Below are 15,916 nucleotides of genomic sequence, written 5' to 3'. Positions count from 1 at the left end.
AGAGATCCGCCTGGCTCTGCCTTCCTGAGTGCTGGGATTAAAGGCATGCGATAGGGAAACTGAGGCAGGAGAGAAGCATTTGCCCAAGAAATGGGCCATGCTGAGCGACTTCTCTAAGGCATGTGTGTGAGTGTGCATGCGTGAGTGTGTAAGTGTGTGTTGTTAAGTGCAGACACACCAGGCCCTGAGGGTAATGTGGGTGGGACTCCATCCAGGCACTGTAAACAACTTCGAGGAAACTGAGAAGGATTGAAAGGCCTGGAACACTTCATGGCAACTGCGCACGCGCGGCACCCGGCACACCGCGCAGCCTAACAGAGCGCCCGCAGGAACCCAGCTCAAGGTTCCGATCCAATCTGCAGCGTGCCTGTACCTCTCTACGGCCCGCCCCACCGCACGGCCTGCTGGGACTTGTAGTCTGACACCCTCACGGCCGCCGAGCACCCCGCGCAACTCCGCATCCTACCGCGCAGCCAGCTGGGACTTGTAGTCTCAAATTCGCGGGCCCGGGGTACCCGGCGGGCGGCGGGACTCCTAGTCCCACAGAGCCTCGCGCTCGCCACGACACCCCGCTCCTAGCCGCTGCCTCCACCTCACGGGCGGAGAGGCCTGGGCGTTCCGGGCGCCCGAAGTGCGGTGTGAGCCGCCGTGGGGACTGCGAAGCGGGCCGGGAATCCGGGATGGAGCCTCCCGGAGGTGGGCGCTGCCAGCGGGCCGCGCCTGGTTGGGGGGGGGGGGGGGGGCGGGCACGCCCTGCTCAGGGGCGGGTCAGGGGCCCTGGGCTCGGGATCGGAGGTCGCGGGTGGAGGGGACTCCACGGAGCTGCTGTTGATCAAGCGGCCTGCGGTTTCTCGCAGGTGCTTGAGGCGAGCGGGCGGAGTGGCTGCGACGGACCGGTCACGCCAGCGGGGACATGGCTCACCTTAGGGGCTTCGCGCACCAGGTGAGTGTGGGCGTCGGCGGGGCGTGGGGGAGCGGGTTTCTCCACGCCAGGCGGGAGAGGGGCGGAGGCTGTATGTCGGGGGATGAGGGGGGTGGCAGGTCGCTGTGGCCTGTGTGGCCGAGCCATCGCCGGGCAGGAGACGAGACCCGCGGGGAACCTCCTCTGCTCGGGAGCTGGTGTGGGCAGGTGCAGGAGCCTGCCCTGGGCAGAAGCTGCTTGACCCAGGCCCGCAGCGCCTCCAGAAGATGGACTTCTCCTTCCCTGGCTACTAACGGGATGTGTAATCCCAACACGGAGCCACATAGGCATGGAGGATGAGGAGGCACGGGGTTCAAGGACTCGGAGGTGGGGTGGGGGAGGATTTGCTGTCTGGACCCTTTCTCTCTCTCTGTCTCTCTGTCTCTCTGTCTCTCTCGTTATTTCAAAGCAAATGTGACAGCCAGTCGTCCGCGACGTGGAGCAGACTGCCTTGGTGGCTGATTTTCGGTGCTTTCGCTGTGGGATTTGCAGTTTAAGGGCTCGGTTTGGTTATGCGTAGACTTGACCGTGGCCCCGCGAGGGGATCGGCTCTTGAGGACAGTGCAGTCCCCCCACCCTCCCTTTCCCCTGCATCCTTGAGAACTGGGTGTGCAGACAGGAAGCGCGTCCGTCCGCTGCTTGTGGGCAGGAACTGGAGGCAGGGCTCCTTGGAGGAAACCAATTCAGCCTGGAAGACTCTCACAGCTGTTGTCGGGTGGGCCCAGCTGTCAACAGATGGGCTCCCGGGCTTGCTAACTGATGCTGAATTAAGCTAACACATTTTAAATATGGGGTGGTTTTTTTTTTTTTTTTGACATTTTGCCTCTAATTATATAACATACTGAGAGGAAAAATGTGCCTCTAGTTTATTTTTAAGAGGCCTAGGCTTAGCTCCTGTAGGTCCCAGAATGACAAAGTGGAGCTGTAAACTGTGAAGGGATGATGGTGAGGGGACCTTTCTCAAAGAGAGCACCTTTTTGTCTTTTTAGGGGCCTGTGTCCAACCTAGACATACTTGGCTTCTGAAAGAAACACAAAACCTTCTAGGGTTGTCTTCTCCCACCGTGGCTGCCGTGGTGTCCTATGAAATTGCCCCTTTGTGTGGTAAAGATTATACTTTCCTCCATAGCCTGCGCTTCTGTCTTAGATTGCCCTTCACCTGGCCAGTTCCATCTCTGGAAGGACCAGATGGTTATGGGCAAGCAATGTGTGATGGTAGTTGAGGGTGTGTGCCAGGTCACTCCTCTTGGTTTGTTTGTTTTTGGGGTGACACACAGCAGGCATGTTGGCAGGCAGGCAAGAGGGTCTATGTTCCAGAATAGAGCCCTAGGAGTGAATGGAGAGTATGGGTCTCAACTGCACAGAGCCAGTTCAGTGACTTGGGCTCATAGCACATCCTGTCCAGAAGAGGAGTCAGAGCCGCCCACATCAGGATGCTGCATCACTGTCTTTGACCAGCTGGGGCTGAGACGAGGACTGCTTCGAAGATGTAACTACAGTCACGACCATGCCAGGAAGGTTCCTGCCACACTGTTTCTGCTAAGGCTGGCTGGTCCACAGCTGTAGGTATCTGAAAAGCACGGACTTAGAAGAATGAGGTTTCCCCCTTCCTTGCCGAAAACCTAGAACTCTTGCTTTAGGGTCTGCTGTTTTCTCCTTCTCCGAGGCAGTGGTGAATGAATACCTGGCCTGAGGATACCCTTCTTGGGCTGCTCTGCAGACCATTTCTGACTCTAGGTTCCCAAGTGGAAGGCAATTAAGGATTCTCAGTATGGCTGAGCATGAGGTCTGAGTCTGAGGAGTGGGAAAAGGCCCTCGACAATTGGAGGGATGGTGGTCCAGGGTCATGGTTCTACATCTTCCAGGTTTTCTTAGGCTGCTTTAGCAGCCACTGGATGAAGCAATGATGAGACTTTATGACTTCAAGTCATCAGCTAGACCTCCTGGAGTCTGAGATGGCTCTTAAGGTGTCTACACATGGGTGGCGGCGCTGTAGCAGCTGAGAAACAGTGGGGACTAAGTAGTAGGAGGGGGGTTTGAGGAAGTGTTTGGGAAGCCCCTTGGAGCAGAAACAGGCAGAAAAAGGTCTGCTATGTGGACCTTATCCTGCACTTGGCTTTCAGGACTGCTTTAAGCAGGGATCAAGTGGTCAGGGCCCAGACAGGAAGTGGCAGAAGACTGAGGTAGTCTGTACTGATTTCATACCTTAATTGGTGGGCTGTCCACTGGTGGTGTGGTGAGAGTGCATGGCCCAGAGTGTTGATTTCTGATCCGGCTTGGATCCAGTGCCAGTCTTGAAACAGCTGAGGTGTCTGGCTTATCATCCATATTGGAGAGAATTTACTTGAACACATGATTAAGCAGGAGAGCCTGGGGGCAAACACTACTCCCTGGCCAGGGCAGCCTAAGGGACCTCAGGCAGCCCTCAGCTTTCTCTGTCTGGCCAATTCTCAGTGTGGCCTTTGAGGACTTCAGGCCGCAGATCTGCTCCAAGCATCAACTGCTGCTCAGTGAGAACTGGTCTTAGGATTTGGCTGCCAGTTCTAATGGGACTGTGAGAAGGGTCACTTTGGATTGGATTGGTCTTCCCTTTCATTTTCTTTAAAAAACAAAAAACAATCACATTTATTTATGGATAGGTAGGTGTGTATTACCACAGTGTAAATATTAGAAGACCACTTACGGGAGTTGGTTCTCTCCTGCCATGGGGGTCCAGGGGATCAAACCCAGGTTGTCAGGCTTGGTGACAAGTGCGTTTACCCCTGGACCATCCTCTGGTCTTGGTCTTTTTCTTTCCCTTCCTTCCTTTCTTTCTTTCTTTTTTTTTTTTTTAAGTTTTTAAGTTTATTTACTTTTATGTGTATGTGTGAGTACATGCATGTATATATGTGTACCATGTGTGGGCGGTGCTTGAGATCATATGGGTTGTTGGGAACCAAACCCAAGTGCTCTTAACCACTGAGCCATCTCTCTAGCTCCCTGGCCAAAGTAGGGTACATAAGGATACCACAGCTAGTCTGCTCAGAGTGCCTGCTCTGGGCACTGCATGGCACTGTGGCACACACTCAGGCCTCTCCGAGGCGGCTTTGATGGAGGGATTAGGTGACTTCTGTGTTAAGACACTGCCCTTGTTCCTGGAGCGCATCCCCAAACTTCTCCACCTCCTCTTTCCTGCAGAGTTCTTGGCTTTTAAGGGGGATGGGGGAGTATGGTTCTCTGTGTCTCCCCGCTACTTCGTTCATGGTTAAAAACCTTAGCAGTGTAGCTAGTTGGCAAGGGAAATGTCTCTGGAAAGTCTCAGATGGGGTTTAGTCAGGTCTCTGAAACCAACTGCTTTGCTTGGAGAGAAGAGGCTGGGGCAGTTAGGCCTCAGGGAAGCAGGCAGCCAGGTCATTCTTGAGGACAGGCTCCTTAGGAGCATGGTAAACACCTCGGACAAGCTCTTCCCTAAGCACAGAGGGATTTGAGCATCAGTACTTACACAGTTGTAAATAAATATGGTTTTGCCTTTTCGTGTCCTGCTCCCTGCCCCCACTCCCTACCCCCATGCTGAGGCGGGCCTGAACTCCAGACCTTGGTCATGCTAGGCAAGTACTCTGCCACTGAGTTATTTCCTAGTCCTATTTAAAAACAACTGTACCTCCCCACGTGTGTAGCATGGCCTGTATGTGTCAGACACCCCACGTGTGTACCATGGCGTGTATGTGTTGGACACCCCACGTGTGTACCATGGTGTGTGTGTGTTGGACACCCCACGTGTGTACCATGGCGTGTATGTATGTGTTGGACACCCCACGTGTGTACCATGGCGTGTGTGTGTGGACACCCCACGTGTGTACCATGGCATGTGTGTGTGTGTGTGTGTGTGTGTGTGTGTGGACACCCCACGTGTGTACCATGACATGTGTGTGTGGACACCCCTGTAGATGTAACCAACCGTCTTATTAAATAAGAAACACAGAAACAATGTAAAAGAGAAAGCCGAGAGGTCAGAGCTCAGAGCTAAATCTCACCCTTCCTTCTGCTGTCCCAGCTTCGCGAAAAGAGACCTACTTCCTGTCGGTTCGTTTTTTTATAGTATGTCGTTCTGCCTTCTCATTGGTTGTAAACCCAAACACATGACTGCCTCGTCACTGTCTGAATGTACAGCCCCCTAGGTCTTAAAGGCATATGTCTCCAATGCTGACTGTATCCCTGAACACACAGAGATCTTATGGGATTAAAGGTGTGTGCCACCACCGCCACACTCTTGCTATGGCTCTAATAGCTCTGACCCTGAACACACAGATATCTATGGGATTAAAGGCGTGTGCCACCACCGCCACACTCTTGCTATGGCTCTAATAGCTCTGACCCCCAGACAACTTTATTTATTAACATACAATCAAAATAATATTTCAGTACAATTAGATTACCACCACACACCCCACGTGTGTACCATGGCGTGTGTGTGTGTGTGTGTGTGTGTGTGTGGACACCCCACGTGTGTACCATGACATGTGTGTGTGGACACCCCACGTGTGTACCATGGCGTGTGTGTGTGTGGACACCCCACGTGTGTACCATGGCGTGTGTGTGTGTGTGTGTGGACACCCCACGTGTGTACCATGGCGTGTGTGTGTGTGGACACCCCACGTGTGTACCATGGCGTGTGTGTGTGTGGACACCCCACGTGTGTACCATGGCGTGTGTGTGTGTGTGGACACCCCACGTGTGTACCATGGCGTGTGTGTGTGGACACCCCACGTGTGTACCATGACATGTGTGTGTGGACACCCCACGTGTGTACCATGGCGTGTGTGTGTGTGTGGACACCCCACGTGTGTACCATGGCGTGTATGTGTGGACACCCCACATGTGTACCATGGCCTGTGTGTGTCGGTCCCCAGACAACTTTTGGAGTCAGTTCTCTTCTCCCACCATGTGGGCCTAGGGAATCAAACTCGGGTTGTTAGTTTTGGTGATGAGTGCCTTTATCAGCTGGACCATCTTACCATCCTTATTTGGTTCCTTTTAATTGGCACTAAAATCCTGTTTGGGGGACATCCTTTTTGGAGGAGCATTTCCTAATGGAGGTAAAACCTGGCAGGATTGATAAACTGGATGAGACTCGGTGTTCCCATTCCTAGGTCCTCTTCCAGCTTGGTCAGTATGGAGGGCGTCAGTGGTATCCAGAGTCTGCCAGATCTCACAGGCAGGGGTAGGGACACCCAGTGGTGGCCCTGGGAGAGGCTCTGCTGCGTCTTCCCTTTGCTGTGTAGCCCAGGAGTATCTCTGTCCCTGGAGGCAGTCGGGTTTGGACAGAGGACATACCTTTGCCGTCCTGGTCTTCACTTGTAGTGTACTGGGCTTTAAACCAGGTATCTTCAACACAGTTGGTTCAGCAATGATAAGATCTTATTGTTTAAATCTAAGAGCCATCTAGGGCAGCCTTCTGTGTTCAGTATCTAGAATCCAGCATCTGAGAACGTGTTCAACTCAGTGCTAGTCTGAGGGTGTAGCTGGCTACAGGACTGATTTGGGAGTGGAAAAGTCCTAGAGGACTGATTTGGGAGTGGGTGTAGCTTTTAGGAGTGTGGAAAGCATAAGTTAGCTTGTGTTACATCTTAATCTCTCTGTTTGTTTGTTTGTTTGTTTTCGGGAGGCCCCAGTCTCAGTGTGTGTTTGTTTTGAGACAGAGTTTCTCTGTGTAGCCCTAGCTGTCCTGGAACTAGCTCTGTAGAACAGGCTGTCCCGGAACTCACCTGCATCTGCCTCCTGAGTGCTGCTGGGGCTAAAGGCATGTGCCACCATGCCCAGCTAAATTTTATTTTTATTTTTAAATTGCAGGGGTGGTATGTACATGTGAGTGCAGGTACTCTCCAAGGCCAGAGACCTCAGATCCCCCTGGAGCTGAAGTTGTAGGCAGTTTTGCAAAAGCAGTATGTGCTCTTAGCCACCAAGCCTTCTTTCCAGCACCCAGCCCACGTTACTTCTGATTGGTTTTCTTAGAATAGTTTTAGATTTCTAGTAAAGGAGTTTTAAAATACTCTCTGACACACACATATTCCTGCCTGTCATTCCTGTCAGGTCTTGGCCTGGCTCACTGTTAGACAACTCACGAGGGCACTTTGAGATACGATAGTACCCAGGCTTCTAGTCTACATCTGAGTCTGTCGATACCTCTGATTCCCTGTATCACATCTATTGACTGTGGTGTCACTTGGAGAGTTACGTTTAGGTTTTCTGAACAGGGATAAAGCAGCCAGAGGAGACCTGAGGCGAGTTCCCCTTAGCTCCTTGCAGTGGACCATGCCCTCAGTCGGCAGGGGAGTCCCCTTGTGGTATTTCCTCGAGTGGGTGTTACCCGTGCTGTCTCAACATTCTGTCCCTGTTGGCTTCCACAGCATTCTCGTGTGGACCCAGAGGAACTCTTCACCAAGCTTGACCGCATTGGCAAGGGCTCGTTTGGGGAGGTGTACAAGGGCATCGACAACCACACCAAGGAGGTGGTGGCCATCAAGATCATTGACCTGGAGGAGGCAGAGGATGAGATTGAGGACATCCAGCAGGAGATCACTGTGCTCAGCCAGTGTGACAGCCCTTACATCACCCGCTACTTCGGCTCCTACCTGAAGGTACCTGCCAGGAGGAGGGGCCTCTGTAGTGGTTGGGGTGGAGCACTCTGCAGGTTCTGGGCCCGGTTTTCTCCTTTGTTTCCAGAGGGAATAATATGTACCCACGGGTAGAGGAGGGCAGAGAAAGGCACTGCTGGGCACATGGGGTCCCTCCGGAAGGGCAAAGAGTCCCCCTCCCCCATAGCTCAGCTTCACAAAAGCGTCTGTTCTCTTGAGGAGTGCCCATCTGGAGTGCCCATCTACAAGGGTCACGTGGCTCTACGGTGGTCCTAATGGCCCAGCTGTCTTCTCTGTGGGTACTGTTAGGCACCGTCTAAGGGCCCCTGCCAGCAGTGCTCTGGGGGCCTGCTAGGAGGGCGCTATTGAAGACATGTAGCTACTCCTCTGCCCACCTGGTGCCTGCACCAGAGGTATAGTAGCTGGGCAGTCACTGAGACCTTTTCTCCTGCCCCTCCCCCTCGACAGGGTCTGTGTAGACAAGGCTGGCCATGAACTCACAAGAGATCCGCCTATGTCTCTTAAGTGCCAGAATTAAGGTGTATGCCACCACATCTAGCCCTCCTTTTTTCGTTTGGTTTTTAGTTTAATGTGTGATGTTGGTTTTTGTTGTTGTTGTTTTTAAGACAGGGTTTCTCTGTAGTTTTGTTTCTCCTGGTCCATTATGTGGACCAGGCTGGCCTTGAACTTACAGAACTCCACCTGCCTCTTCCTCTCGAGTGCTGGGATTAAGGGCATTCACCACCATGCTTGGTTTGGCCCTCCATTAAAAAAAAAAGTATTGATTTTTTTATTATTATTTTTACCTATATGTGTCAAGTGGGGGTATGTGCACATAAGTGTGTGTGTGTGTGTGTGTGTGTGTGTGTGAGAGAGAGAGAGAGAGAGAGAGAGAGAGAGAATGTGTGTGTGCATGCATGTGCATGCATGCTTGAGGAGACCAGAAGAGGGTGTTGGATCCCCCTGGAACTGGAGTTAAAGCCCTTTGTGAGCCACATGGTGCTGGTGTTGGGAATTGAACTTGGGTCTTCTGAAAGAGCATCAGGTGCTCTCACCTGCCAAGACATCTCTCTCTCCCTTCTTCCCCCCTTTAAAAAAACAAAACAAAACAAACAACAGCAACAAAACCCAAGGTCTCCTAGCCCAAGCTGACCTTGAACTTCTAGCCCTCTGGGTGCTGGGTTTATACTACCTTGCCTGGCTAGAACCCTTTCCTGTTGGGGTTCCTGGCAGGAACTAACCTGGTATAGTTGCTGTGTGGCCTGAGCCCCTAGCTGACATCTTTTGATGGTGTTAGAGGGGTTGGTTGGCCTGTGGACTCCACATTTGGTATGCCTCCTTCATTTGCTGTCCAGACACTGACATGGTTCTCTGCTCGCAGAGCACCAAGCTGTGGATTATCATGGAATACCTGGGTGGTGGCTCTGCACTGGACCTGGTAAGTTCAGGCGCAAGCTGTGAGCAGCTTGCTGTGGGGGTGTCTTTCTGTACTCAGGAGCCACTGCTCTGCAGACTCTCAGGCTACCTGTGTACTGTCTTAGTGCTTTAAATGTTCATCAGGAATTGTCAATTCCCAGAACAAATATTGTTTATCTTGCCCTGATTGATGGTGAAAGAGGTCTGAGGCCTCTACTGGCCTGGGGGAGGCATAGTTAAAAACCCCAGACAAATAAGAGGGTCAGGGTCATAGTTAAGACCCTATTCTTATCTTTATAGTCACAGAAAAGATAAATATAGGTTTATTTTATTTTATACTTTATGTTTTTCAAGACAGGGTTTCAGCCAGGTAGGTGAAACAGCCTTGGCTGTCCCAGAACTAGCTCTATAGACCAGGTTGGCCTCAAACTCCAAGATCCGCCTGCCTCTGCCTCCCAAGTGCTGGGATTAAAGGTGTGCGCCATCATCACCACTACCACCACCCAGCTAAAAGCAGCTGTTATGTTTTCTGGAAACAGCCTCTCACCCATTTCTCCTTCCCCCATTATCCTTGTAGCTGAAACTTTGAGAACTAAGGAGCACAAAGGCCCCAGCCTTCTGCAAGGACTCAGAAGTTGGTGGGAGGTGGAGCTGTGGTGGTATGGGCGTGGTAGCTACAACTGAGGTTCTTTCCTGATGTCTTTCTTCAGCTAAAACCTGGTCCACTGGAGGAGACCTATATTGCCACCATCTTGCGGGAGATCCTGAAGGGCCTGGATTATCTGCACTCAGAGCGCAAGATCCACCGAGATATCAAAGGTCCTGCGGGGTGGGCATGGCTGCAGTTCTGCCCATGACCTAGAAAGAGATGGGCATGTGGACCCAGTAGATGTGGTGCCTGAGGGCATGGGATGTGGGGAGCCCTTCTGCCACCTGGAAACTGGGGTGTGTGTGTCAGTCTTGCTTTTTACCCCCTTTTTAATGGTCACACTGAGGATGGAACCTAGGGGATTGTGCATGCTAAGCAAACGCTCTGCTACTGAGCTACTTCCCAAGCCTAGGAAAACCTTCCTAATCTCACATCATCTAATCTCAGTCTTCACATCTGTGAAGGAAACCAGTTGTGTACCTAGTACACAGCCAGAGCCTTGACTCAGCATCAGGTGTGGATCTGTGCACCACTCTTTTGTGCTCCAGTCCTGATGAGGACTCACAAAGCTGGGCCAGCCCACCATGAATGACTTGGTGAGGATGGCTGAGCCTTTAGTTACAGTGAGGGATCCCATGGGCAGTGATAGACTTCCTGACTAGCCTACGTCAGCTGTGCCCTTTGGTGAAGGTCACTGTGACCAGGTGTGATGTGGATGTCACCCTGGAGCAAAGGTAGGAATGCTCGTGTAGGTCCCCCAGCTTGCCTGCTTCTGTCAGCAGTGGCCCACTGGCCCACAGTGGCAAGAAAATCACTCCGAGGTCCCACGACATCCCGGCTGCTGTCCCCAGGGGCCAGGGATACCATCCCATCACTGGTCAGGGAGTTGCGTGCAGGGCTGCTTGGGGCGGGCTGTGGAGCCCAGGGTGATGCCCACCTGTCCTGTATTGAGCAGCTGCCAACGTGCTGCTCTCAGAGCAGGGTGACGTGAAGCTGGCAGACTTCGGTGTGGCTGGGCAGCTCACAGACACACAAATCAAGAGGAACACGTTTGTGGGTACTCCCTTCTGGATGGCACCCGAGGTTATCAAGCAGTCTGCTTATGACTTTAAGGTGAGTTCTGGATGGGAGGTGGGAGTACACTGCCACCAGCTCACAATGTTACATGTAGCAACTGTCCTGTGTGATACCCTGTCTAGGCTGACATCTGGTCCCTGGGCATCACCGCCATCGAGCTGGCCAAGGGGGAGCCACCAAACTCTGACCTCCACCCTATGCGAGTCCTGTTCCTGATTCCCAAGAATAACCCGCCCACGTTGGAGGGCCACCACAGCAAACCCTTCAAGGAGTTTGTAGAGGCCTGCCTCAATAAGGACCCACGATTCGTAAGGCCTATCCCCACTTGGGCCACCCCAGGCAGCTGAGGGAGGGCTTAGGAAGGGAGGATATTAACTTGGGGTGAGACGGGGCCCAGCCCTCACACCCCTTCCTGTCTGTTGTGAGGGTGGAACTCAGCTCTGACTGTCTTCCTGGCAGCGACCCACTGCCAAGGAGCTCCTGAAGCACAAATTCATCACACGCTACACCAAGAAGACCTCCTTTCTCACTGAGCTCATTGACCGCTACAAGCGCTGGAAGTCTGAGGGGCATGGCGAGGAGTCCAGTTCTGAGGATTCTGACATGTAGGGCCTTTTTGTTAATGTTTGTCCTCAAGGGCTCCCTGGGTGCTTTAATGCCAGTGGGGTCTCCTCCAGAGGCAGGCTTAGAGCTAGTTGCTAGGGTGAAGACTGATAACCTGCATGCTGAAGAATGGGGCCTTTTAACTATCACCTAGATGCTGCAGCCTGGGGCCTCCTAGGCCAAGAGGCTGTCTCACAGAGATGAGATGTACCTCAGTACCATGGTTATTTCCAGCCCTGTCTCCATCAGCTCTTCTGATTCTTTATCCTCTTTAGTGATGGCGAGGCTGAGGATGGGGAGCAGGGTCCCATCTGGACGTTTCCCCCAACCATCCGGCCAAGTCCACATAGCAAGCTGCACAAGGGGACTGCTCTGCACGGCTCACAGAAGGTCTGTTCATGCCCTGGGCCAGAGCACTGCCCCATATGTACCAGCCCTGCCCCAGCTCCCCTGGGGCAGCAGATGTGGACTGCAGTCTGGGGACCAGGCTTTGGAGGTCAGCTCCAAAGTGCCCTTGACTTAGGGCTGTTTTAAACACTCATTATCTGGGGTCTGGGCAAAGAGCTTGGGAAGGACAGGGTAGAGTGGGTGGTTTCTAAGCTCGGAGTGGCATTGATCTAGCCAGGAATCCTGTTGACGCCTGGGTCTGCAGGTGCTTCGGTGTGGGCCTGATGAGAACTGATGGCTTGTAGTTTGGGAGTTGACCCCTGGTTCCTACTCTGTCAGCCTGCCAAACCAGAGATTGAGGAGACAGGGAAGGGAGCCTCTCTGATCTCTCCGTGTACCCAGTGCCTTGCTTTCCCCCTTGCAGCCCGCTGAGCCCATCAAGAGACAGCCAAGGTCGCAGTGCTTGTCCACACTAGTCCGGCCTGTCTTTGGAGAGGTGAGAGTTGGTCATGCAGGGCAGTACTTTGTTCTCCAGAGGTGCTCCCTGCAGAGCCGTGGTGTCGTGTTCTCGTGGGCCCTGCACCGGGCGTTACACATTGGATTCCTGGGTCTGTTGCAATTGGTGATGAGCAGACTTGTGGGTCCAGTTTCCTGAGTAGACGGACCATACCGTAAACCACTGGGAAGAACTGACCTGGCCAGCACCCTTTTGTGTCTCCAGACGTGCTGAGGTTGTCTGGCATTACGGTACTACTGTTTGCAATGTCCAACTACCACATGGTTCTTCTGTGGAGGAAGACAAAGGATCGCTGATGTTGGGTCAGTCCTAGGCAAGGGTGGTGATTCCTTGGTGGCCATGTGACCTTATGTCACTGTTGCCGGCTGAGGGAGGTCAAAGCCATCATCAGAAATACAGTGCAGCAAGCTGGCGGTGGTGGCGCACACCTTTAATTCCAGCACTTGGGAGGCAGAGGCAGGTGGATCTCTGAGTTCAAGGCCAGCAATGAATGCTCATATGGACTTGAAGGTCAGGCAGCAGGTTGTAGGCCTATCTTCCCACCCCCATGGTGACAACAGCATCTGGAGCCCAGAGAGGGAGTACAGGAAGTAGAGGAATGGAAATAGTCTCCCTGAGAACAGGGCAGGTAGAGTAGGATTTGGCAGTGACCTTAGCCAGAGGAGGAAGCAGCCACTTAGGGCTGAGTTACGGGCAGCATGCAGTGTTGTCCAGGGCCGAGAAAGTGACTAAGTAAAAGTACTGTCAGGAGCTGAGGTCCCAGAAACGGTTACGGACGCTCTGAAGTCTGATCTGGGATGTCTGTCAAAGTCCTTGTAGTGTGCTCTGGGTTACCGTACTAATTTCCAAGTCAGACTGGATCCACTTGATTTCTTCCTGACCTTCAGTCTGTAAGAAGCCATTTGTCCTGATCAGGGGAGAGAAGGGCCCCAGGAGTCCTCAGCAGGGAGTGCTCCCTTACTTCCTGTAGGTCTTCCAAATGTGCGTCTCGGGTAAGATGCCAGTTAGGTGCATGTTCTCTCTGCAGCTCAAAGAGAAGCACAAGCAGAGCGGCGGGAGCGTGGGTGCCCTGGAGGAGCTAGAGAACGCCTTCAGCCTGGCTGAGGAGTCCTGTCCTGGCATCTCAGACAAGCTGATGGTGCACCTGGTGGAGCGTGTGCAGAGGTGAGCACAGTGCCTGACCAGGTAGGAGGTCCTCATGGGGGAACTTTGCACAAAACAAAGCCTGGGACTCATTCTTGGGAGCAGCTGGTTTGGTCCCTTTTCAGGTCAGCATACTCTCGTTTGTGCCTTTGGAGTTGGAGAGGGAGAGGCAAGTGGGCCTCTTGTGGCTTTGAGCTACGCCTTAAGGTTGGACCTCAGTCTCAGGCAGTGTCTGGACAGTTCCACAAAATGGCTCAGTGACAGAGCATTGTGTACAGCTGACTTCTGACCTTTCTCCTTGGTGGCTTCCTAGAGGTTCTGTGCCCCGGGAACAGTATGGGTGCTTTGTAAGCCGAGGACTTGCCTGCTGTTGAAACCCCCCCCCCCCAGCTGACTCACACCTGTGAAGGGACAGGCAGGGCAGACACTGGCCCTTCCTTGGCAGCTGCACAGGCTCAGGGTTCCCAGGCTGTTACGGGCAGATGCACCAGTTCCTCCTCCCATATCCTCTGGACCCTGTTCTTGTCACTGAGAGAGACCCACCCTGGTGGTTCTTAGGAGCAGCAGGGCGGGTTTAGCCAGCACTGATCCCGCGACCTGAAACCCTGAGGATGTCTTGTGAGATGCTGCTGGTAACCATGCTATGAACCGCACATCTGAGAGCTTGTGAGGCGCTGCTGAAGTACATGTCCAGGAACGGTAATGGTACCTTTCACTTACAGGTTCTCACACAGCAGGAACCACCTGACGTCTACCCGCTGAACGACTAAATGCACTGCTCTTCGTAGAGGGAGAAGAATGCTTTTTGTTTTGAGCTCTAAAAGGACTGACGTGGAAGCCCTCTTGTGCTGGGTTGCAACTGCAAAGACCTGCCAGCCTGTAGGCTTCACAAGCCAGGTTACCTTCCTTGTGCCCCACCATCGTGTGCTGCCCCGCACAGCAGCCACTGGATACCTGTGTCCACCTCCTCGGTTGTCTGAAGCTATGGTAGGCAGCCAGGAGCCCTGGAAGAACTGGGGAGCAATTTGGAAGGCTGGTGTGACCTTCTAGAATCCTGGGCCCCTGCAGCTGCTAGACTAAGGATCAAAGCAACTTTTGGGCAGCTCTGGCTCTTACCCTACACCAGGGATATTGTCTCGGGGGCTCATAGGGGTCCAAGATGGTCATAATTTGCCTTGTGGTGTCAGTTCAGGTACTGTGTGTTTTCATGAGTACTCGAATCGTCCAGAATTTGCCTCCCCCCCCCTTTTTTTTTTTTTTTAAAGAAAATTGAACTTGCTAAATATCCTGACAGTAAGTGTTAGTTTTCACAGAGCATTGAAAGCCCTACCATTTCAATAAAGACCTGGATTGGAGACATTCTGATGATGGAGCCTAGCCAGGTGGGGTTTCTGTAGCCTCTGAGCTAGCATCCCTTCTAAATGTTGTCGTATAACTCAGTTTCTTGTGGCCTGCTGGAGAACAAAGCAAGGCAGAGGGGATGCTGGTGGGTGGGGATTTGTTGTCTTTTTATTTTGAGTCACATGAGTGGACAGGAGTCACAGGCCTGCCCTAGTTGATGAGAAATACTGGGAACTAACAAGGAGAGGCCCCACCCTCCCAGGCCTCGGTGGAGGGGGGTGTCTTTGGTTTCCATTTGTCTAGACGGTGTGTGGGATGGGAACCAGAGTGGCTTTTGCCACGCTTGTTTTGTTAGGACCTGGAGGCTAACCCTGAGCTTACCACAGAAGCCCGCGTGTAGTGCTTGTCTAAGGCAATGTGAATTTGGCTAGTAGAGCTACAGGTAGATGTGGAAGCAACCAGTCCTGTGTTTGGGGCCAGTCCTCAGAACAAACTAAGGACCCCCATTTCCTTCTCCTGGATCTCAGACATGTGCCCCAGCCACCTTGAGCCTTCACTGGAGGCCCATTCTAGGGTCAGTGCCAGCGTCGTCTGGTGGGGAGATGGTGAGCTCCAGTTGCTCAGCTCTGGGGACGGACGACACCTATACTCTGCAAGTCTCCATCATAGGTTCCTGTCCATGCAGGCTGAAGCACATTCCTCCTCTCTGACCTCTGCCTCCAGCCCTGGAGGGAGATGTGAGCAGTCCTGAGTGAAACTTGGGGGTCTCTCCGGTGAGCTGCTGGCCCTTTCAATGACTTCCATCCACCTGTAGAAAGGGTCAAACCAGTGGGCATATGCTCACATACCTTCCCAAGAATGAGACAAAATACAACTCATCAGTAAAGTTCTTGCTGTTCAAGCCTGAGGAACTGGGTTTCATCCCTAGCCCCTGAGGTCTGATGTGCACGTGTAAGTCCATCACTGAGGAGGTGGCGATGGATTCTCTGGTCGGCCAGCCAGCCTAATCAGGTGGACTGGGCCAGTGCAATGCCTTAGCAGCTAACAGCACTTGCCATGCAAGCCTGGCAGCCAGAACCCACACTAAGAAAGGTACATAGAGAGAACCAACTCCAAAGTTGTCTTCTTACCTCCACACGAGTGGCACATGGGCCCATGTTCCCTCCCTACAATAAAAAATTTAAATAAAAGGGGGGAGCCAGAGAGACG

General features: G+C 52.9%; 2 protein-coding genes across 2 annotated transcripts in view; one reads left to right on the top strand and one right to left on the bottom strand.

Moving 5' to 3' along the window:
* Nucleotides 1-522: 522 nt before the first annotated feature.
* Nucleotides 523-14,721, top strand: Stk25 (serine/threonine kinase 25). Its single transcript, XM_028890618.2, has 12 exons — nucleotides 523-696; nucleotides 858-943; nucleotides 7,347-7,577; nucleotides 8,956-9,012; nucleotides 9,701-9,809; nucleotides 10,595-10,752; nucleotides 10,839-11,024; nucleotides 11,176-11,321; nucleotides 11,595-11,709; nucleotides 12,131-12,202; nucleotides 13,251-13,387; nucleotides 14,089-14,721. Exons 2-12 carry the CDS (start codon nucleotides 914-916, stop codon nucleotides 14,126-14,128), a joined length of 1,281 nt encoding a protein of 426 aa, XP_028746451.1. The 5' UTR covers nucleotides 523-696; nucleotides 858-913; the 3' UTR covers nucleotides 14,129-14,721.
* Farp2 (FERM, ARH/RhoGEF and pleckstrin domain protein 2) overlaps nucleotides 14,613-15,916 on the bottom strand; it is a 97,861-nt gene continuing 96,557 nt past the window's right edge. The window contains exon 27 of the mRNA XM_028890616.2: nucleotides 14,613-15,515. Coding sequence (XP_028746449.1) covers nucleotides 15,371-15,515 — 145 coding nt within the window. The 3' untranslated portion in view covers nucleotides 14,613-15,370. The remainder of the gene's footprint in view (nucleotides 15,516-15,916) is intronic.

This window comes from Peromyscus leucopus, chromosome 13 (genome assembly GCF_004664715.2).
Source record: "Peromyscus leucopus breed LL Stock chromosome 13, UCI_PerLeu_2.1, whole genome shotgun sequence".
Lineage (NCBI taxonomy): Eukaryota > Metazoa > Chordata > Mammalia > Rodentia > Cricetidae > Peromyscus > Peromyscus leucopus.
The sequence above is the reverse complement of the archived record's forward strand: the minus strand, read 5'-3'. Positions and strand labels throughout refer to the sequence as shown.

Excerpts from the sequence above, each read along its gene's own strand:
- Stk25 (XM_028890618.2), top strand. The coding sequence starts at position 914 with ATGGCTCACCTTAGGGGCTTCGCGCACCAG. Across the intron at positions 11,025-11,175 it reads TCAATAAGGACCCACGATTC|CGACCCACTGCCAAGGAGCT; the intron begins GTAAGGCCTATC and ends TCTTCCTGGCAG. Across the intron at positions 11,710-12,130 it reads CTCTGCACGGCTCACAGAAG|CCCGCTGAGCCCATCAAGAG; the intron begins GTCTGTTCATGC and ends TCCCCCTTGCAG.